This window comes from Mytilus edulis, chromosome 12, assembly GCF_963676685.1.
Source record: "Mytilus edulis chromosome 12, xbMytEdul2.2, whole genome shotgun sequence".
Classification (NCBI taxonomy): Eukaryota; Metazoa; Mollusca; class Bivalvia; order Mytilida; family Mytilidae; genus Mytilus; species Mytilus edulis.
Window position 1 is genome coordinate 21497199 of NC_092355.1, and position 25234 is coordinate 21522432.

At 31.4% G+C, this 25234-nt stretch overlaps 1 protein-coding gene across 4 annotated transcripts; it reads right to left on the bottom strand.

Annotated features, from left to right (window-relative positions):
• Window positions 1-1156: 1156 nt before the first annotated feature.
• On the bottom strand, window positions 1157-24306 carry LOC139498010 (serine/threonine-protein phosphatase 6 regulatory ankyrin repeat subunit B-like). Of its 4 annotated transcripts, none has more exons than XM_071286299.1 (8): window positions 24097-24306; window positions 17854-18080; window positions 15345-15423; window positions 14494-14918; window positions 13282-13450; window positions 11793-11989; window positions 11030-11078; window positions 1157-7710 (listed from the first exon to the last, which is right to left on the bottom strand). In XM_071286299.1, the coding sequence occupies exons 3-8, from the start codon at window positions 15397-15399 to the stop codon at window positions 3542-3544; spliced, it is 5064 nt and encodes a 1687-aa protein (XP_071142400.1). In that variant the 5' UTR covers window positions 15400-15423; window positions 17854-18080; window positions 24097-24306; the 3' UTR covers window positions 1157-3541. The 4 variants fall into 4 exon arrangements, with proteins under 4 accessions (XP_071142400.1, XP_071142397.1, XP_071142401.1 ...); XM_071286296.1 differs by having other exon boundaries at window positions 17658-18080; window positions 24097-24297; XM_071286300.1 differs by lacking the exon at window positions 24097-24306 and adding an exon at window positions 23685-23731.
• Between the last annotated feature and the right edge of the window lie 928 nt (window positions 24307-25234).

Below are 25234 nucleotides of genomic sequence, written 5' to 3' on the forward strand. Positions count from 1 at the left end.
ATTTTGATTGTCTCGGTATTTTTACATCCAATGTTCATGTATGTATTTATTTTTCTTTAGAAGATTTTGTTGGATATTGTGTTATATCTTATAGTTTCTTGTTTGAATTTTGTATTTTCGGTACTTTTCACATATGTCTTATTTGTCCGTATACTATTTAAAGTAATGTTGTTAAAATAATTGTGGTTTTTTTTTGTCTGTTTCATATAATTGTATGCATTTCATATTATATTAACTTCAAAAAATACGTCACTGTTTGTTGTTTGCTTATTTTGAAGAAGATATCCGTTGTTATTCTGCAGTTGGCATGAACATACGGATTTTTAGTGTTATTAAAATTTGCTGTTACAAAATGTTAGAAATTATTATAATTAAGAAATGTCTCTCCCTCATGCAAAACTCTGATACCTTTCACGGATTTGGCTATACTTTTTGGTCCTTTTGGATTTAAGCTCTTCATCTTTTATATAAGCTTTTGATTTTAAATATTTTGGGCACGAGCATCACTGAAGAGACATGTTTTGTCGAAATGCGCAACTGGTGCAGGAAAATTGGTACCGTTAATGTTATTACATGTTGAAATGTACTATTGTAATATTTTTTCACGTTTCTCTGTGCTGATCATGAGTGATTTTCAGTTTGTATGTACTGTATTCCTGTCACGTAGTGTTGTCATTATTAATCCAGCAATTTGTTACATACGCAAATACCTTTGCCAAGTTAAAAATATAACAGCTGTTATCCATTCGTTTGATTTGTTTGCGCTTTTGTTTTACCACTTGAATAGAGACTTTCCATTTTGAGTTTGATATTTGTGTTATTTTACTTTTAAGTGGTGATAAAAATAATACAGAATAAGGGATATTCAAATGACGTTTAGTTCAAACTCTTTTATAACCTCGGAATGTTTTACATAGACTAAATAAAGTCTTAATATAACAATCGTACAAATAATATATTTTGCCTTTCTTTTTACGCTGATATTGAAAAATGGTTAACGCACGTCTTTTAATTTCCCCTTAATTTTTACACATCTAGTTAAGAGTTTGAAACATGAATAGATGACATCACGCATAGTGATCACATTAAATTCATTACAAGAGTATACTTGGACTTCTGAAAATAAAACAAGTCAAACAATAAATAATTTAAAGAATATTGTCAACAATTTAATAAAATTAAAAAAAAACAATATCGAAATGAATTTACATTTGTTCTGTACATTAATAATCAACATTAAAACAGGATGCAGGTGGGATAATTTTCTAACGAAAAATGCTATCGGATCCACACTAGAGCATTTTTCTTTTTTTTTATTCATAATGTGAAAATGAAAAATGTTTCGAATAGCGGAGGGGCGTTAATTTTTACCCTTGTCCGTCTGTACGACCATTAGTACGTACGTCCCAAAATTAGTTTGCCTCAACCAAATTTTATAAAACTTGTACACAATGCTTTTTAACCACAAACACAGATCAAGTTTGAAATTTGGTTGCGTCACTTTTATCTGGTACCTTTGATAACTATTTACTGTTCAAGAGTAATGCCCCTTTACAAATAGAAAAAAAATACTTATTATTTCGTTTCCGTGCTCTAACATTTTTTAGGCCATCCAAATATTAAGAAACTTTTAAACATTTCTTATTACCCAAAACACCTATCACCTGTTAATTTGGGTAGCGTCACTATTACCATTCTAGAGTTATGTACCTTTATAACTTTATATGCTCCTTCACAAATGAAAAAAAATGCTGAATGTTTGATTTCCGTTCTATAACTTTAATTTGCCTCCAACAAATGTTATGACTCTTATGCACATTGTTTTCCTACAAAAAAATGCCGTTTCTTTTCACTAATGTTTGTTTGCCTCAAGCAAATGTATTGAAACTTATCCACTATGATTATTGCAACAAAACTCAGATCAAGTACAAATTTGGGTGGTGCCACTTTAATCGTTCATTATTTTTTTCCTTTTATAACTCTATATACAACGGAGGACAATCAGTGTGCCGTGGACACATTCCCCATTTATTCATTTAAAATTTAAATATCATCAAGTTGAACAATTTCAAATTTTGCATTTTCGATGAGATTGAAACAAACAGATTTGAGGAGATGTGGTATTGAATGCCAATGTGGCAAATCTCCATCCAATTCACAATTTGTAAAAGTAAACCATTATAGTTCAAAATATGGTCTTTAACACGGAGCTGTAGCTCAGACCGAACAGCAAGCTATAAAGGGCCCAACAAAAAGATTAGTGTAAAACCATTCTCAAAATGTTTTTAATGATCAGTCAGAATATTGAATTATCCTTTGCATGAATTTAAGCTTGATTTTTCAATATTCCTACGATATAATAAAAATGATTTTCATTAAAATACCCAATTTCGAACATGATTATAAAAATTTCGGGCTCAAATGTAATTAAAAAATGAGGTAGTTCATAAAATCTTACATAATGAAACGCTCGACTATACAAACCAAACAATTGGAAAACATCTGTCATATTGCTGATTAAGAACAGACATTTTTTAAAGAAATATGTTACAACAATGTTTCACAAGCTTTTTCTTTTAAATTGCGGAATTTCAAAATCTATTTTTCTAAATAAAATGAAAAATGTTTACAGATAAGTACAATAACGTGACTTAGTACAGACATTTCAAAAGTTTTTTTCAATTAGTTATTTTAAAAATTGCGGAATTTTAAAATCTATTTTTTTCTATATAAAATAAAAAGTGTTTTTTCCTTAGTTTAGAGACAAGTACAATATGGAGATGACAGAACACAACAATAAATGATATTAATTAAAGGAGAAAATGAAATAATCAACATTTGCTGAATGCATTTTACATTAAAAGATCGCAATTTTTGGCTTTAAAATATCAGATGAATACTATTATTGAATATTCTATTTATGAATCCTACTATGTATCTAATCAGAAAATGAAAAGACTTGATTTATTTTTCTATTCATTAGAGACCTTAACAAACAAATGCGGGGTACTAAAAATGAGAAGTTAAAGTCTTAGTTCATGTAAGTTAATGAAGAAAAAACTTTATTAAATTGATGTTTTGAAAATCATTAATGTTATAGAATTGATCAGAGATGATCAAAATTAAACTTTTTCTTTAAAAGGAGGTTGGACTTGTTTAGGACAATGTAAAAATCAATTGATGTATGGAAATGAAGATATTTTTAAAAGAGAAAAAAAGATAATAACAACCTAGTTATGGCATTTGATTCATCATTCAATTTGACTTAAATGTTGCATAGCATGCATGTTTATTAAAAGACAGTTATTGATAATCAATATCTATAATGATTTAAACCTAATTTAAGGCATAGGGATATTCTAATATAATTCTTGCGACCATCTGAAGTATAATTATAAAAAAGTACTGTCAATATATTATCTTAAATAACACGATTAGTGAGGCAGTCCGTCTTCCTACTGTTTGTATTTATACACTGGAAATATTTTTTCAAAAATGAATGAACTTTTAGGTATTGGCCCTCTTGAATCGTGAGAACCTTCTAAGCTAGCATCATGTTTTTTAATTTGTTATTTCCAATTTTCTTTGCCAGAGATAATGGTGTTCTGCCTTTCTTATCCACTTTATTTACATCGGCCCCATTTTCGATAAGTTGTTCAATAACTCTATAGTGATTGTCGGTAAGAAAATGTGGTGGTTCATATATCTTCGTTCCATGTGATCGATAGAAATCATACATATACTGTCGCTCAGTAATGTAATCCTCTTCTTCTTGCACAATAAACATTAAAGGTGTATATCCGTATTGGTCTATTGCATTAAGACTAACTCCTTTACCAATGAGTATTTTAACTATTTTATAGTGTCCTTGCTTACACGCTGTATGCAACAAAGTTCGTCCGATGTTACTCATTGTATCAAGAGAAGCTCCTCTGTCTATCAAAAATTGGACTATCTTATGATTTCCACAGCGGCACGCAACATTTAGACTTGTTTTTTCATAGGATGAATAAACATCACGCTTAATTGCCAAATTAACTGCAGCTCCTTGCTTTATAAGAAATTTTACTATTGCAAAGTATCCTCCTATACAAGCAGCATATAAAGCTGTCTGGCCATGTCGACCAAATGAATTAACATCAGCTCCTTTTTGTAGAAGAAATTTTACTATATCCAAATAACCTTCACGGGAGGCGTCATATAAAGCTTTGTTTATATTTGCTTTTCTTTGTAAAAGCATATCAACAATTTTGTATTTTTTTCTTTGGCATGCGGCAAACAACGGAGTATATCCATATCGAATTGTCAGAGATAAACAATCATCGTCCTGATTTTCAGATTCTTCGGCAGTCATGTCTACATTTGCTCCCAATTCTAACAGTTTATTCACTATCTTCTCATTTCCTCTCCTACATGCCAAACACAACGCTGTTTGTTTAAACCAAATAGAAACATATGGTTCACTCGGGTGGAAGAAAAAATTAACCTGCATCCCCCGTTTCAATATTTGATTTGTTATGCGGAATGTTTGTTCTCCATTTATACATGACTGATACAGTTCTTTACACAAATCTAATCCATATTCAGATGTATAAAGGTGTTTCCTGTCAATACAATATCTTGATGTCCTTGTTTCCGTAATATATCGGTTTATTCTACTTTCGTGAAAAAATGTAGTACTACCTGTCAGACTGTCAAAGCATGTGTGATTTTGAAGATACTCTGATAAATCATCATTTCCACCAATGTCTGCTAATATCATAGGGGTGTATCCATACTTATATGTTTTATTGACGTCAATCCCATTTTGAAGGATTGTCTTTACTTTCTCAAACAGACCTAACCTACACGCATGATATAACATAGTTTCATCAAAGTTTGATAACTTTTCTGTGTAATCGTTAGATACAAGTAACTTGGACAATTCAATACGTCCATCCTCGAATACTGATATCAAAGCTATTTTTGTGTCTTCTTCTAATTTTGCTATATGACAACCTTTTTGTATTAGAAATTCTGATACATTATAACAATCATTATATATTGACAAAAAAAGCGGAAATCTACCGTCCTTATCGGGTATGTTAAGATCTGAACCATTGTCTTCAAGAAGCTGGATTACATCAACGCTATCCGTATTGCATGCAATGTGTATCAATGTTCTCCCGTTTACGTCTATTTCTTTAAAATCCACATCTTTTTCTGAAAGAGTTTTAATTGCGTTAATTGAACCATGTTCACAAGCCAAACTAATGAACGACTTCCCATTAACCTTATAGTCAAAATCTCTAACTTTATATAAAAGAATTTTAATAGCTCTATCATAGCCTTTCTGAATAGCACAAACTAGCGCTTGATTAACATCTGCTCTCTCGTCTAGTAACGTTTGTATTAGAAAACCATGACCATGTTGACAAGCAGCAACCAACGGCATGTCACCAGAGGTCGTTGGCATATTTACATCTACCTTGTATCTAATAAGCGATTTGAAAGTTTCTATATCACCATGTACACATGCTTCATATAAAGGAGTCCCGCCATTCGCTATAATATGGTCTGTACATGCAGTATCTTTTTTCTGTAATTTATCTTGTGTACTTTCTGTCGTTTTTAAACCTTCATTTGGTCCGGTTTCTTTGTACCTTAAAAGTTTCAAAATACTTTCATTTACAATGTTACCATCTGTTTTTGCCAAATGAAGTGGTGTTTGCATGTCTTTATTTGTCTTTTTAGTATCTGCTCTATTATCCAATAGAGTTAGTATTACGTCTACGAAACCTTTTCTACATGATATGTGCAAAGGTGTTTCTAAATGTACATCAAGCATGTTTACATCTGCATTTTTGTTAACCAACATTCTGACTATATCATTGTTCCCAACGCAACAGGCGGCATGCAGTGGTGTCCTACCATCACTATCGACTATATAAATGTCAGCATTGTCATCAATAAGCAGCTTCACTATATAAGTATTGCCTTCTTCGCATGCAATGACTAACGCGGTTTTTCCTTCAATGTCGACACTATTTAAACAGCAGCCTTTTAAAAGAAGTATTTCGACTATTTTGTCGTTGCCTGCTAAAGTGGCAGCTATTAGTAAATCTTTATATTGGAAAACATTCGCCCCTTTATCAATCAAAATACTAACTATGGTTGCATGACCCAACATACACGAAGCATGCAAGGGTGTGCGACTAAATTTATTTTGTTTGTTAATATCAGCTTCTTTTTCTATGAGAAGATTAACCAAATTGTAATAGCCTCCAACACAAGCAGTATACAGTGGTGTTTCACCTTGAGTATTAGCATCGTCTATGTTTGATCCTCCTTTAAGTAGAATTTCAACCGTATTTAAGTGTCCACCATGGCACGCAGCTGTTAATGGTGTGAAAAATCCAACCCGACCGTCAACGTCAGCTCCAACAGAAATTAAAAAATCAACAAGTTCATCATAACCACGTAAACATGCAATAATGAAGGAGTTTATCCCATTGTCGTCCTTGATGTTGATCAAATTCCTTATCAAATTAATCTCTAAATCTTTTATGATATCTCGAAACTTAATCCTGTATTCTTTATATTTCATTTGCGCATTGTTCAAGCAACAATGTATCTTTCCATTTTCAAGGTCCGCTTTTATCCTATCATTGTATATGTGTTCATCCTTTTCTGAGACCATAATTGTAAAATACCCATGTGCTTCCTGTAATGACTCCAGTTGTACACGCTCGAAAATGACCATGTCATGTGCATATTTGATAATTTGCGCGATCAATTTTTTCCCGAAATAGCAACACAGAAAATCAAACATTTTATCATGTACAACTTTGTACTCTTTGTCTACTTTCATTACGTAAGTGTCAATACAGGCATTCAGTTTGTCTTTAATAGCTACACGAGATGTGTCACGGCCTAAATTACAACATTCCTTAATGTCCTTTAATTTCCGTTTTTCATTCTTATCTAATTCTATAGAAAAATCAACAAAAGATTCATCAATTCTTCCGTTATATAATACACATAGAAATAAAACACAGTATTTCTCTTTGTCAAAAGATTTCAGCTTATCCCATTCTTTACAGAACGTTTCGTATGGACCATTTAAAAAATCATTTATATCAAAATGTTCATGCTGGGCATATAGAAAGCACATTAATGGAGTGAATTCAACTTTTCGTAAAGTAGCTGATAACGTTTCTTCATCTTGTTTAAGATATTTTTCAGCAATTACTAATTTATCTTTAAATGAATATTTTTCAGATAAATTGTATGTAGTCTTACTGAACATTTCAAATGTGTCTTGGAATATTTCTTCAAAGAAGACTTCTGTACGACAAGTTGCCAATATTTTTGTCTTTCCCTTAAGAAGAATACATTTAACAAATTCTTCAATGTTCATCCAGTTTTCGATCTTCAGGATATTTGTAGTATATCTTCCACATATATCATCTATAAAAAACACCTGATTAACATTGTCCCTGTATCGCGTTTGGATATCGTTAAGGCTACAGCAAGGGACTATGTTGTATTCTTTTTCATGCCAAAGACGCAACGCTACATTCTGTGCAGTCAGGGTTTTTCCCATTCCAGATACTCCAATCAAAAGTGCACAATGACTATCTTTAAGGATTTCTAATATATCAATGACTACGTTGGTTTCGACAAAAAGTTCCATTTTCTGCTTCCATGCATTAATTACGGGTTCAGCATCTGGAAAAGAAATCAAGACATTTTTTTTCAAAATCATTTAAGGTTCCATTCCTATCTTTCTCTGATCTCTAACTTAATAACTTTTAAGTTTGTAATGTGTGTAAGTCTTATTGAACGGCGGAGGTATAAAAAGAACTATTTTGTTGTTTCTGAAATGTCAAAAATGGTTTTATTGATTTGCCCTTACAAAAAAATGTAAGTTCTACCAAGGATGTTGTATTATGCTTGATACATAATCAGCATACCTTTAAGAAAAAATTAGAAAATAAAAAATAAACATATTTATCGTCTTCTTATTGTTACGCGATGGTCAAAGATGTTACCGACTACAGTTCAAAGGAAAGAAAGGCTCACATATGGCATGTAAACTTAATCTGTGTTTGGTTAAAAGTTTGACTATCAAAATTATGAACCTCAAAAAAATATGTTTTCGCTTCTCCGTTTTTATCCTAACAAAGTTGTAGTGGTAGTATTTTTAATATAAACGAAAGTGTGACAAAAATGTCTTTACGGTGACCTATTGCTCTGTTAAAGATTTTGATTTAAATAGAGAGCACACACTATTTAAATTCAATCTCTCTCCGTTAAAAAAATTCTCTAAAAACAGCACATTTAATGGAAGAGAAATATAAGCAAGTTTCATTCATGTATGATCCGTCTTGAAATAACATACTGTTATGCTCGTAGGGACAAAATACTAAAGATTCTTCAGAAGATTTGACGCTAGCCTTGATATAATTGAATTTTTAAAAATGGCCACTCTTCAACATCTCAGACTAGAATCTGAGTCATGACTCTGACCACTTTCATCATGATCATGTTTGATGTGTTTGAGCTTTTGATTATGCCATTTGATTTGGGACGTTCCTTATCTTATTTTCGTCGGAGTGCAGTATATTTGTGATTTTACATTTTTCATGTTAATTGCGTACTGCTTTAATACATTTCTGATTTCGTTTTTTTATAAATAATTTACCCAGATGCAAGAAGGATAAATCACGCCATTCAACGGAAACGTTTAAAGAGTTAGTCTTTGTCATACGGCTTTGTTGGCTTATTGTAGATTTGTTCTTGTCTAAGATTTTCGCTGTTTACAGTATCTTCTATATAGTTGTTGCCTACTTCATATAAATGACAAAATTGTCATTTTCGGGCAATGACGGATTGAATGTCACAATGATCATTTAGAGTACATATAATCTAATAATCCTTCATCTTGCAATAGTACAATGTATCAACACATTTTACTTTTCTACACTTTACACAAGTATCTTGTTTTACTTTGTAAAGGATCACACTGATTCTCTGAAACAAAATATTATCAAGATGCTTGATTTCTTGCTTGATACCATATTTGTTACGTTTGGAGGGCGTGTTTTTTTAACAGACTGCTGGCATTCAAATGGAAACCAATTGTGCCCTCTTGTTGCCGACTTGGTGCTTTTTTATTATGAGGCTGAGCAACGTCTTAGGATGAAAAATAAGAAGTAAGCAATATCATTTTACTTTACATTCCGCTATATAGATGATGTTCTATCACTAACTTTATTCTTCAGCAAAATGAACAAATCAGTCCATTTCAATTTACTTTTCATGGTAAAATTTCATAAAACAAAAATTCCGCGAAATGATGTTATTGTCTTGCCATGGCAACGAAACAAGGTGACGTTTCAAGTAGGTTTCCGTAAACAGAAAATCAAATGTAAATACCGGGCGTTTTAAAGCTTCTTGTAAGCCTTAGAGCGAATTAAATTACATTGGAAGAAATTATATCAGTGAAAAATGAGATTAAAAAAAATAATCATTAACCCTCTTGCTGCCGAGTTTTTCTCTTGCTTTGTCGCGCCAAAAGCATCATGACGTTTCATATCTGTGACGTTGCAAAACTTGTGCCTCTCTGTAGAACAGCGCTTTCCCGCCGTCCATAATTTTTCCCGCGTCAATGTAGCCGTAATTATGAAAGCAATGTAAAAGTAATTTTATGAAAACTATTGCTCTAAGATTGTTCTAAACGATGTTTTAATACAATATTATTTAAAAATACAACGTTTAACCTTGAAATATATATTTTTTTTATCTTTATTGTCTATAAAAAATTGAAAATGATGTACCCATTGCTAATAGCTTTATAAGCGCTTTTGTTTTATCTTTGTCAAGTAAAATGCATAACTGATTCTTAACCACCTCTAAAATACGAAAATATATTTACCATTGTTATCCGATAAGCTTATACCTTGTTATAATGTTATAATTGATGATATGTAAAAAAAAAAACTCTCAAATAATTATATATACAAAACAACGGCCCCAAATAAAAATAAAAATAAATACAATGCGTATACAAATTAAAATAAATAAAAAAACCCGAGAAGCCGATTCTATGCACTTCTTCTGGTTGTAAAGTATCAAACGTGTCAGATTAAAAGTTTCATTCTAAGCCTTGTTTCGGTAGGCGAGAAAATATTTTTTATAGACGTTATTATCCATATTCATTTTGTTTATTTTTTAATCATGTTTATTATTTTTTTGTTGACCACTTATTGCTAAAAAAATATTTTGCGTAAGTAAGTATAACAGTTACCATTTCTATAATTATTTATTAGGAATGCGATTACTATATGAGATATTCTGATTGAAAGATGTATGAAAGAAACACATTTCTCGAAAGTATGCAACAATTTACATGAAAATGACGAACTAGATAATTAGTAAACACGTTAAACATATTAAATTAGTTGGTAGTATAGTACTAACAAGCTTATGATCCTGTATCATTTTTTGACATCCGTTTTAAGTATACAAATAATGCATTTTGTTCAATTTGCTTCATTCCCGCCACAATCGTCCTTTTGGCGGCGTCTTTTGATGTTGCCATTGCCTCTCGGTATTATGACGTTACCTTGGACCTTTGACGTTCTTCACAATCAACAAGATTTGTGTTGAAGCCATAAATGTCCCTTCGGCAGCAAGAGGATTAAATAAATATTACTTATATTATCAAAATTCGGTAAAACGGAACAGCCAAAACAGTATCGTATGTATAGGGCTTTCAAGGTTAACAAAATAACCAAATGTGTCCTGCTAGAATCGAAATATTTCATGTCAGCCGTAGATTTGTTTTCATTTAACGCTCAGGGTAAAATAATCGAATATAAATGCCCAACCCATGGTTAAATGAAAACAAATCTAAGGGCTGCCATAAATAATGTGATTTTTACAAAAATTGGCCGCCCCAATAAGATTTGTAAAGTACTGACTACTGGTCCTGTACTTCAACCGTCAATAATGGTTTGAGAGTATATCTAACAGTAAAACTTACCATATAAAGATTTATACTTTAATAATGTCGTCTCTTGTAAAGCTACTTTCTGAAAGGAAAAAAAACAAGCTGCTAGCTGCCTCTATTAATGTAGTACATACCTCGACAGCTTGATATTATCATTTAACAGAAAAAGACACCTTAAAGAGCTTCAATAAAGGAAAAGAGTGTACACACTCCGTCGGATGCATAAAGTTCAAATTCACTTATTAAATAAAATTTTTAACATTGCTATTTATGTACGAATTATCTTTATTAATATTCTCTACCTAGTAAGAAATTGAAAAAAAAACAAATCAAAGATTCATTCCAGTCTAACATATTCCTATCAACTTATAGTAAAGTGAGAAAGATTGAAACATTGGACTTTTTAACTGCAGGCTTTACCTGTCTTCGCAATGTTTATATTTTTGCACTCTTCATTAGAATTTCTCCCAAAAGAAAAATATTACGGATTTATTTGACGTCATGACTTATCTTTTTTTTTTCGCGTCTGCTTTTTTCGTGATTTGATGACAACATGGGCAGGTAAAATTTTCACTGTATATAATTGTTTTTGGAAAAAAACAAAATGCGAAACATACCTGTATCGTCTTGTTAAAGTCGTTAACAACAAACACTTGATTAACTAACATTTAATCGATATCAAATACATATGAGTACTACAAACGAAAATACACGTTCAATGAACGTAACATATGTACATTGAAGTATTAATATATACTGAAAAATAAATTTGTAATAACATTTTTTTGTTACTTACATTTTCGAGTGATGAGATTCTATTATCAAACTGACTTAATGTTTTTCCAATTTCTGTAAGCTCATTGTGAACTTTTGAAAACTCTGCATCTGCTGACTTGCATATAACCTTCTCATATTCCACAAGTAATTGTATCTGCTGGCGGATATCATTAACCAACTCAAGACCAAGAGTTGTATCTTTCAAGTAACTTGTGCCTAAAATTATCATACCATAATTAAATTACGATAAGTCTTTTATTCATGTACAAAGATACATACAATCACATTAATTCAGGACTATAGAAAAAGGTAAATCAAGTCAAAATTTAAATAATATTGAATGAGCCACAGTGGACTTGTTGCATGTCAGACAGGAATTAAAGTCACTATTAAGAAAAAGTCCTTAGAATTTGTAAAGAATCTTTTTTATCCTTTCCTCTAAATCTAGAAGAATATTTTTTTAAGGTTATTATTTAAATGTTAGCCACTTTTAAAGACATCGTAATAAGAGCACAAAGATATAGGCAACAGTAGTTTACCGATGTTCAAATCTCATAAATCGATTTAAATGACAAATTAAGAACACAAATAAGAAACAACACTAGAATCGGGTGCGTTGAAAGCGTCTCTTATATATATGCATTCCCCGCATTTTAGCGGTCTGAGGTAGGTTTTCACTATATACTTTTAATATCCAACTTGCACATTGAGAACTCCGTAAACATGAAAGACGGGAAGTGTACCAAAAGTCCTTTTTGTATCTACCTATTAACTAAATGTCTGCATAATATTAGAAAATTGAGACACCTGGGGGTTCTCACCATTGCCATGTGCACTTTATCCTACAATTTAGATTATTTTTAGCTGAAAAGTGACAATCTAAGTCCTCCGTAGATATCGAAGAGAACATTAATCTGGGAAATCCCTCTGATACAACCTTTATATATACAGTCTATAATTTAGTTGAACTTCATGGACATTGAAAGACCAGGGGGGTCTCACCCTCATTGAGTGGTCTCAGGTAGGTTTTCACTATATACATATTTTTGGGGCTTTTAATAAATATTCCTATTTATTTTTTCTAAATGTTTCTAGTGTTATCACTTTTTCTTTTGTTTTACGAAATATCGTATAATAAAGTACATCTTTGAAGTCGTTTTATTGATAAAAATTTAAATTATATGAAGCAAATATGGAACTTAGAAACAGATTTATATTCGAGGACAACCAGAATTTACGACAGCCTGAAGAGGTTATTAAACGATTGCCTACGTATCTTTTCACTCCTCTAAACTATGAAAATCATACTTTTAATGTTATAAAATATTTTTTTTTTTTTATAATTTTCAACTTAATTTCAATACCGAACTGACTGCTAGCAGCCGGTTAGATATTAAATATCGAATTTCGAATAACGAACAGGCTGCTTACTTTACATACATAAAGTAAAACCATATACGGTAATTCGCAAAATGAGTTATGTCGCCTTATCGAGTACAGTTAATTACCATTGGTCTTCCATTTGTTGAGTTCCCCTATGGTTTGACTTTTTTCTGTTGCATTTAAATGAAGAAGATTAATGAAATCTTCAACTTCTTGTAGTGACTTATAGTACATTCCGGAATTCCACTCTGTAAAATTGCAGTGAGCCCAGCGATTTCGTATGTTTGATCTGACCTGTAGTATACATTGTACATAAAATAAATATACATATATGATTATAATATTTGTAAACTGCTTGAATGCAACAAAATTGTTTTGTTCCTGCTATAAAATAAAATGTCCAACTTTTTTGACAAGCTTTGGGTTAATTAAACTAGATTTTGAAACATGTTTTATCTGATCAAAGCTTAGCCGTACAATTATTGGTTTTATTGTGTCAACATTGGTTAAATTATCTACGTTAAATATTAATATATACATTGCTTATATGAAATTGTACAAGGAGCCACACGCTAGCTATAGACTTTCGTCACTCAGCAAAATGTTTTCAGAATTATAATTGCTGATAAGGACTGGTATCAATAAACGGTAATATAGAAAATGAATATTTTTAAAATGTTTAACGGAAATTTCTTAAAAAAGTATGAACATTTTTTGTAAAATGTAAAACACCAAAATTCAGAACTCCAAGGAAAATATCATGACTCGCCACACAAATCTAACTTACTATAACTGCATTAAAATAACTAATATAATATACACTACGTAAAATTAAAAATCATTTTTGTCAAGCGATTGTATAATGAAGGTCCAACTAATTGTATAGTAAATGCACTAGCGATTGTACATCAATACAATTTGCCGAAGTCAAGTTAATGAACGAATCTAAATTTATCATAAGAAAAAGTCTATTAAACGTTCAAAGAGGTAGTCATTATAAAGAATTGTTTTATAAAGTTTTTATGTTTTTATAGTTTCGATCGATTTATACTGTCATACCAGTAGGAGGTTTAGCTAGCTATAAACCAAGGTTTAACCAACCATTTTCTACATAAGAAAATGCCTGTACCAAGTCAGGAATATGACAGTTGTAATCAATTCGTTTGATGTGTTTAAGCTTTTGATTTTGCCATTTGATCAGGGAAAAACATTTCCTCGGAGTTTAGTTTTACATTTTGACACAATAATATAAAAGTGTTATTGAAAATACCTGTGCAAATTTGTTACAATAATATTATTTACGTTTGAAATTTTAAAATATTTCTAAATATTCTTACATATTCTGCAGCACTCTGTACGTTTGCAGGAAACTTGTCTATATTAATAATTATTCCAAGCAAAGCCGATGCATCACATGACTCGTCGAACCCTTTGTAATGTACCATATTGATCTCCAGGAATAACTTTGACAAATCAACAGCATTCTGTATCTTGTAATCATAATTAAGTGTTCGATTACCAAAAGTATTTTTGTTATTGTTGATTGCCTTATAATTGAGGTATTTGATATCTACTGCGCCATAAATTTTAAGATGTCCTATGAAACTTTGTTTTTCGATCTGATGAGAGAGCTTAAGCGAGTTGTAAAAGCTGGTAACAACAGGCTCTACATATTTTCGTAAAGCTGGCGACAAAACACTGTGCAAACAGATTCCAACCACAAGCCATCTTTTCTTGTTGTCATCAATTTCTGCTGGTGGACCTAATTTAATTAATTAAAATCTAAATTGAATTTTTATTATATTCTCAACGATCTACATTCAGAGCATAAACTAAATTTTAACTCACTTGAAGTGAAATTTGACATGTAAATGTTTTCAGTAATTCAAAACAAGTACTATTTTATATGGTTTGTCTATATGAATTGAATTTAGAAACACACAGGGAATGTATGTACAGGAAATGTTTGAAATAGCTCTACATGTCATGTGCTTTAACATATATGATTAAAAAAAATGGATGTACAAATTGTTCCGTGCACAGTCAAAATTAATCAATTCGTCTCTTTTTAGTAAATTGTTCCTAATGATAATTAACATGATGATAAAAAGGATGCATTTTTAAGACGTCGATTGTATATTGTGTCATAATATTAAATTTCATATTTGTAAAACATCAATATTCTAACCTGTATGTGGAGAATATTCCATTTCACTTATTCTTTTCTCTAAATCAGTCGGCATTGAACTCTGTATCGGGGTTTTGGCCTGAATGCAAACGTTTAAAAAATGTATGATTATTTGGTTGTTATCATAGCATTGTTGACATAAAGTTATCATTTAACAACTGAAAAATTGCATTCCCTTCGTCGTATACTAAACCACAAAAGAAAAAGACATATAATCCTGGAGCGTGTTTACCATTGATATTCTGGCAAAACAAGAACTCTGAATATTCATCTTGCTGAAGGATGCAAAAGAATATGATATTATGCGAGCCTTAAATGTAGCTTATATATACGTATCTCCGAACAAACGTGAAAACAATTTGCCCAGTAGCCCTGACGCATAATAAAGCAGGTACGAAAACAAGTGGAAATCAAACTTCAGTCTACAAAAACATTATCATGTGCCTACCTGACAATAAAACGCAAATCCCTATAGTCAATCTATCCAAACCAGATAGAAAAGATATGTAAATGTCCAACAATTGATCTTTAGTCTGAATCAAAGTAGATGAATAACCGATGATGTTGATTTCTTAAATATCTTTGAAACCTCTGACATCAATTTATTTTTACTTGTACAATGCCAATTTAAGTGTAGTTTAGTGTATATATTATGTCTGTTTAGTTCACGCATCATTGTGAATATAACGGAATTTGATGAGACTGTCAACAAAGTGAGAGGTTCAGCGCTATAAAACCAGGTTTAATTCACCATTTTCTACATTTGAAAATGCCTGTACTAAGTCTGGAATATGACCGTTCTTGTCTATTCGTTTTTGATGTGTTTTGTCGTTTGATTTTACCATGTGATTATGAACTTTCCGATTGGATTTTCCTCTGAGTTCAGTATTTTTGTGATTTTACTTTTTTTCATAGACGTACTTCATAACAAAAGATATGATTTCATCTTCCTAATTGTGAACTTTTCATTTCTATTTAGCAACATTCGAGCTGCGACTGCATGCGGAGTTCTTTTCTCTTTTTATTGATACGGTATTCGCGGGCTTGTGTTACCTATCATGGTGACCTTGATAGAGGATAGCTGTTCACAAGGAAGCTGTTAAACCAAGAGTTCCAAATCGTGACGTTGAAATCATCTTTCGTTAATTTTGCGGACGCCATCATAAGTTGGTTGATCGTTATTGAATATGGAATCAAACATGATTACGAATATGTTCCTTATGTCATAACTACAATCCCGTTTCGTCTTCACGTATGCGACCTACTGAATAAGACTTATTACCGGTTCTGTACTTACATGAGCAACACGACGGGTGCGACATGTGCTGCATGATTTGCTTATCTTTCCGGAGCACATGAGACCACCCCCAGATTTTGGTGGTCATCGCGTTTCTTAGTCTGAAAATTTCTATCTTGTATTTTGTGAACTATTGTTTGTCGGTTTGTCTTCTTTTTTTAGCCATGACGTTGATTAATATTTCTCGGGTATCTTTTGCCAGGCTTTTCTAAAATAGTCAAACTCCTTCATTTTTAGACAGTCAGGGGCATTACTTAAACAAGTAATTTTTTTTAGTTACTTATATACTAGGTAATTTTTGAGTTATTTTAAATTTCAATAGAAGCATGTACTTTATGTAGTTTTCATGAATTTTTACAGAATTTTATATAATAAAATGAAGAATTTATTAGATTTAAGAGGAGAATAGAGATTATGGGTTACTTAAAAATAGTGACAAAAATATTACTTGAATAAGTTATTTTATACATCTTTGAAAGATATAATAATAACACTTATTTAAGGAACATATATAATTGTTTTGGGTTACAAATTATAAATCACTTCAAGTCTTAGTTAATTCACAAGTTTCTATCTATTTATATATGTCTTCCTTCAAGATTTTTGAGGAAAATGATATTCTAATAGTCCCAAGTGACCAAGCGTCGATATGAAAGATAAGTGCGTCAGAAAGGCAATTAGTGTTTCAGAAAGATTAGATTTCATATTTCATGTGGAAAATAACCAGATGACTGCGAACATTTGTTACAGCTAGTAAAATCTGTATAGTTGGACACCTATAAAAATAATATTTAGAAAAGATACTTAATATAAGTAATATCTAAAATAGCCTCGTTTTCAACATTACTTGTATAGGTAATTTTAAATGTTACTTGTTTAAGTAATGCCCCTAACTGTTAGATATGAGTCCTATCGAACTCTTCCTTTTTAGAATCATTGGACAACGTGTTTATGCATTCAACTAGTTAACATGAAGTAAATGAACTTAAACACTACTTGTATAAATCTGAACCTACTGTGATTTCTATTAATGTCTTTTTATTTGGTGGGCTTTCGTCACTTTTAGCTGACCTTCGTGTCCTACTGCTTTCAAATGTCGCATTGGCTATCTCTATTCCAATGTTACACAACCGAATTAAGTCACTAGCCTCAAGTTTTTTGTTCAACATTTTTTCTACTTTATCAATTGACACTGACAAGCTTTTTTCTAACCTATTCATCAACTGGTTAACATTCAAAGTTCTCAAATCTTCTTCTTCAGAAAATTTATTGGTTTCTTCAAATTCAATATCATTGTTGAATTTCATTATTAAGTCACAATACATTTCCGGACTAAAATCACAAAGTTCTTTTTCCAGCAGCATTTTGAAAGGTTTGTTTTCCCAAAGTACTTAAATATCGATTGTTGATAACTGAAAGTAGTACTGGGAAAATCGTATCTGTAAAAGAACATTTTTGAAAATTTAGAATATTTAAAGATATAAGCAAAGGTGCACTACAACCTAAATTCAAATTTTATGCAATTTAGACCGTAGCAATACACAAAGGCTTTCAGTATTTACACTGAAGTTATTTCGTACTAATAACGTCTTATCAACTAGGCGTAATTTTTTATGGAATCTAACTTTGGAAATTGTAGCCGTGACCAAGAACACAAAACTAACCATGACCTTTCTGTATGTCATTGCGTTGTAATATGTTCAGTCCTTTTTCAAATAGTAATATGTTTATCTTTTAATACATTTGTCTTCTCTTAATATACATGTATGTGGAAGATTATCAAATATCGCCCAAATACGTTGTACTGTAAAAGATTATTTTGATTATTTAAAAAAAAGCTGAAACCATAAACCCGATTTTTAATGTTTTGACAAATAAAAGTTTAATTCATTTCTCGTTATTCGATTATAACAAAGCTTCAGCCAATTTCTGTAAAATACAGAATAATAGATTAGAAGAAACTGGGTTACCTTCAGTTCGACTTTTGTTTTGTTTAAAAAGCTTTAAAATAACTGCTCAATTACTTATCCGAAGGACCCCTTACAATGTGTGCTGTTGTTTTGCAGATATTTTGTTTATTATATTTTTTTTTTGTGTTTTATATGGTATTTCATTGAGTTCTTATTTATAGTTGCATTTCGTGTGCCAGAAAATATGAAAACTCGACGTTTGTGACGTCACATGCAAACAATGACGTCATTCAATAAATTGCGTCACGACCGAATGACCGTTCATTTAGGACCCATTTTGAGGACAAATATCTCTTGAGAAGATTACATACATTATAAGTGGACTTCATGTAAAAATGAAAAAAAATGGGTAGAGGTGTGATAAAGGGTGTGATAAAGGGTATATGATAAAGGGTGTGCATCAAAATTGCATGATATGTTTTGAATAATTTGTCATATAGTATTTGATCAAAGCAAAAAAGGATCAGACACAAGTAAAATATACTTAGAAACATATAAATCTTAAACTGACATATAGTATTTGATCAACGCAAATTCTATTCTATTGAAGTATATGAGAAAAAGAACATAACATGTCATTTTTCATATCAGACCCCTAAACAGCCCCTGGTCAAAATATGTCGGCTCTCGGGATGAAATGCCATGTTATGTTCTGTTTATCATATACTTTAATAGAAGACCTATAGACAAAAACTATTTTAAATACATTTGTTTTGCAATTTTGATATATTTTCCTGATTCACAATATTTTCTTTGTATCTTACTTTGTTATGTTTAACTCAAAAACACGTACCATGGCGGTATATTTTCAGGAATTTGCTGAATGACGACCAAATGTCATGTGATAACGTTATATCAAATAAATGCGATAATAACCGGAAGCAGTTGATAACAAAAGTCATATCACACGGCTAAGGCAATTCTTCAATCTAATGAATGAATATATGTACAAATACGTTTTATCATCGGATACATTTATACCATTATTTTGTATAAGTATATTATAAAGGGTGCGCATCAAAGTTGTGCGATATGGATTAAACAACAGGCTATTTATCAAATAAACAAAGCTACTGATTCACTACTAAATATATGATAAATTATAATATAACACTCACATGTAAGAAAGATACCAGGCTTAAATTAGCCCTTACTGGATAGAATATGACAATATAATAGTATAAAAAGTGTTTATATTATATAATGCATGCCCAATTTCAATCTGCATTGTTATATTTATTGTATTGTATCATGTGTATTGCGGAGAAGACTTTTTAAGTATGTTTTATTTGTGTCTGATCCTTTTTGCTTTGATCAAATACTATATGTTTAAACTAATAAAAAGTGTTTAAAATATTAAATAAGAGGCAGTGCTTTAACATAACTGAATTTAAATAATCCAAATCAATTTTAATCTGTACTTACGGTAAACAAGTTCCTTTAAATGAATTTGATTTGAATTGAACCTAACAGATTGAACGTGAGCATGTATAATATCAGTGGCGGATCTAGAAAAAAATTTGGGGGTGGTCCCAAATGAATATTGAATTGTATGAAAATGGTTAAAAAATACCTTCGACATTATGGAAGATCATGAATTTGGATGTAACATCCTGTGCAATGCACATATTCCTAGGTAAAGGAATTTAAAGACATTTAAAACTGATTTTTATTTAAGACTCTATTCATTATCTTGCAATCTAAAATAGCAAAACATACAACTGTCATCTGAATTAGGCAAGCTGTAAAAAAAGTTTAGCTAAAATGTTCCAAATTTTGCCTTAAACATTCAGTGGCGTAGCTGGGTCATTTTTACGTGTACGCCCGAACCTTGGCGAGGGATATGAGGGGTGCCAACCGTTCAATGTTAAAGCACCTGCTGGTAGTGGATTCGAAAGGGACGAAGCCCCCGAAAGCTATCGAGAATAAGATACCATAATGATTCCTGTCAGTAAAAAATCATTGATGGCAACATACTTTTGAATCTAAATGGTTTATTTGTTTTGGTTAAATTTTGTAATATGTTAACATATTCATCATGTTAAACTGGAAGCTAGCCTAATGGTCATTGGTTTCAGAAAAAACGTCGAAACCAATATTACTGTTAAATAAGATTAAAGGGTACCGTGGGTGAGCATACAATCGACAAAAGCACCTTTTAATGAACACGGAAAATAATATTTCTAAGAGGTGCAATATAAAAAAAAATTCTGGAACACCTAGGATTTCTTCCTACAAAAAGTGAATCAATTTATCATTTCTTTAAAAGGATTTAAAAAAAATACATAAAATTTTCTTTTGATATTTTTTTCTTGATCTGGAATATTTCACGACAATCTATGAAGGTTTATAAATTAAGCATGTAAAACAGTTAATTACGTGAAGAAGAGTTCGGCTTTCTGTCGATCAGAAAAGAACAGAAAAATGAACGAAAACAAATGCTTTCAAAATTTTAGCTTCAGACATTAGTCATAGAAAAAGCTTCTTCGGCATTTTCATAAAATTCGATAAAGGTTCGACAAGTAGTTAATGTAATTTAGACATAACAAAATGTAAGCCTAAACTGAGACCACTTATTAATTGCAGAAAGAAATACACTTTGTCCTTAAAATGCAGGAAAATTAAAGATATAATTGCATTATTATATTGCTCTGAATACTCTTTTGGTCATAAACAGTTTCTAACCAACTTTCTTAAAATTTCACGGAGAGTCATTCAAAAGACTTTATCCACATTCGGAACCTAACTAAAATATTGACATCGCTTTGTCTCGCTTTTGGGACATAAATCACAGGCTCGACAAAAATAGCATATCGAATCTGAGCAGATATATATATAGTGAATGGCTTTAAGAAAAATACGTAGAATTCATAGTAGATTCAGACTTTTACAAAAGATTCGAACAAATATATTAAATGATCTATTTGAGTAAATTTAGTCCCTTTTTATTCAAAATTACAATCCAGTGAAAAAAGAAGCACAAGGCTGATGTGCTTTTGAGACCAGTTTTTCTTATTCTATGTCGATTATTTGTTTTGTTTTCAAAATTTAAGTGTACGCTCGGGCGTTTTGACGTAAACGTAGCTACGCGCATGACATTTAAAGTTTTTAGGAAGGAAAAGGGAGGAGAAAAGGGGGAAAAGGGGGGGGGATAGATGCACAAATTTAATTTAATTCATTCAAAATGATTGTTTTTTTCAAAATGTACATAAATGAAATAAAACCGAGACTCCGTTAGTTGGACAATGCAAACATATATGGAAATTTCACTAAAAATTACTTTTGTATTTATCTTTTAAAATAAGAAGTCAACTTCTTCATATTAACGAGCTGTTTTGACAATTGTATACAGGTGAAACGCATTGATCCGTATTCTATCATTGTGACACCCCCAGGTATCCAGGTAATCCATAACCAATTAGTGCGATGAAAGGTTAATCTTAAGGGTTAAATTGGTTAATTAGCTAGTTATTGAAAAAATAGACATTTTTTAAAAAAAATTGAGGTTCGTCATGGGGGTGGTCCGGTGCGCCGTGGGACCACCCCCTGGATCCGCCACTGAATATCATATAAACACTTTTTATATTATTATCTTGTCATATCTTATCCAGTAATTGCTAATTTAAGCCTAGTATCTTTTCTGACACAATGACTGCAGTACCTCAATTTTGGACATCTTTACTTATTATGTTTGCTTGATTTGAAATTTTATGCAAATGTCATACAATTGATAATTTACCTAGCTTTAAAATCAGGTGTAATCTGCTATTTTCTACAAGAAAAAAACTATACCGACAGTTGTTATCCATTCGTTTGATGTATTTGCTGTTTTTGAGCTTTTGATTATTTTGCTGTTTGTTAAGGGACTTTCAGTTATTAAATTTCTTTGGAGTTTCGGTATTTTTGTTATTTTACTTTTTTATTTGTTCGTCTAGATGGTTATAGAATCAAATGACTGATGATTCAGGAAAAACTTACATGCATGGTCTTAATCTTTATAGTTATACTTGTTTCCCAATTTTGATCAACTCATAATTAAGATTTTTGATATATTAGACCAACATTTTTTAAAGGGTGCATCTTCACACCTGTTCTTATACTTCCTGGACTGTCAGGTGTTCACCTCTATAATATTGGACGTTACATGGGAGCCAATAAACGATAGTATTCAGAATAACCCTTCAATAGGCCAATTTGCCGTCTATATATATTGAAGTGGTCATCCTATTCATTGATGCCCTGTGTAGGGTTTTCGATGCATGTTTTAGTTGTTTTAAGACATATGTCGTACAAGGCAAAAGGAAGATTCGCATGCCTAACTCTACCCCATGTTGATCTTTAAACAGTTCATATACGTCAGAGAAGTCGGTGGTTGATATGATGTGCATGCTGTGCAATTTATGTGGCGACTACTGTTGTACTTTTTTACTTAGTCAGTGGTGGATCCAGAGATTTTCATAAAGGGGGATAATGACTGTCTAGGAGAAAGTCGGCTCCAGTCATGCTTCATTGAATCCCTATTTAGTTCCCACACAAGGGGTAGGGGTCTGGGCATCCTATCCCCTTAAAATCCACCTCTTTTACTATCGAAAGTTAAACACACTTAAAAAATCTATATAACAAGTTACAACAGACCCCCCTCCCCCAGTATTTATAAACCCAACAGAGTTTACCAAACATCTAAAATTAACATGATCCTATTCTAAAATGAACAGAATGTTAACGTGTCTTAGTGCTTTGTGAATGCCAAAGTTTGCAGTGAACATAATTTTTGAAAATGTTTAGGTCGATTCTGTTGGCTTTCAAAGATGGTTTTTATGGGCCAAAAATGAATTTCATAAGCATCGGGCTGATGGGCCTGTGGTTAAGAAGTTTTAGAATAATGTTTTTCAATAACCATAAGTGCCAATGTGAAAACAGCTGGGTTTTTTTAATCAGTCATTACATTTAACATGTTTAACCAAAACAATTTAAACAAATTTGAATATCGTTTTGTGGAATTTGTGAATTGAATTTGTGTTATTTATTTAAATTATGATTTTTAAATTAAAGTATGAGGTATAAAATGACTACCCCAACTAAATAAACGTATTAACATAACCTAAAACATACAAATCTATAAATACTACATTACAATAATATATATTTAGACTGGAATTTCCAATAGATAAATACGTCACTGTGCTCGACATAATTGTTAAACAAATTGTTAATAATGAAATCACTTTACCATTTAACAGAAATGCCATGTTCTCTAAAGACCAATAGATGTATTAATATATTATATCATTCTCCTATAAACACTTTCTAATTTTTGTTTTTATTATCTCAAACTTATATAATGCCTCAAGAAATAAATATTTGTCTGTTTTTTAGTATAAAATTAAACCAAACAATGTGAAATCTGTAAATGTGCATGCAGTAGCTACTGTTAGGCGCCTGGCTACTTTATTAATATCTAAGCATGAAATCAAAATACACAAACCTGATTGCGTCCATTTAAATACTGCGTTCAACGATTTATTTTTAGAACGTGATTTTCCAATAAACAAACCATGTAAACGATTTACTGCTTCCGACACAACAGTAGTGAAATCATTTTAAATAAAAGAATCCTTTGTATTTTAATTGTCGTTTGCTTTAATTGATTAATATTGTTGATCTATATCTTAAGAGCATAGGGTACAAAAGCAAGAGCAGATAATGATACATTAATTATGTAACGCATGATTTTTGGAAAATTACCTAAATTTTTGGAAGAAAAGTAATTTACCTCATCAAATCCGGTACGTGAATTTTAAAACTTTTTGCAAAGTAAAACGTTTTGTATTATTGAAAGAATGCAAGACCTGCTACGAGGGTATCAGGTTCGAAGTAAATGAAGACTGTTTACTTTTTCTATGACCAAAATATTCGTATACATGTATGAAAGTAATTCGTATATCGGTTTGGTGTAAACATGTACGGCGGCAACAGCTGCACAATTATTTTTGCATTAACACTCTGGTTTCATAGTTTATTCCTTGCTTTAACGCACGAAAAGCATCCATACCGTTCTAAAGGCCAGGCATTAAGGGCGGAATATTTAGATAGACTGGGAAAAGTTTAAATGTTGTATAACTTAGAACATCGTGTCTCCTACAGGTTTAACGTGTCGAATAGATCTCGGGGGGGGGGGGGAGGGGTGGCACTTCAAACTTTTTTTGGTAGGGGTGAGCAACTGAGACATCAAGTACCCCAGCCTTTTCATATATTTTGTTAATAAAAAATATATACCTTGTCATATATTAATTAACAAAACACAGACCTATAGATATATTTCAATATTTTCCCCGCTCATCATCTTGTTAAGAAGCAAAATAGTCGCAACTACATCTTAAACACTTTTTTCTTATTGCCAATTTTACATCTTTCATTATGAAGATATTTCAATTCCAAAATACAATACATATAAAAGACGTTTGGTCAGATCATAGATGGTATTAACATATGTGGTCAGATAAATGTAATATCACCCCAGAGTGTAACACCTTCACTGATTTTAACATGTTTAAATATTAATTAAAAACTGATAAAAAGTTTCATTGCCGTTCCCTCTTAAAGGACGCTGTCACAATGGAATT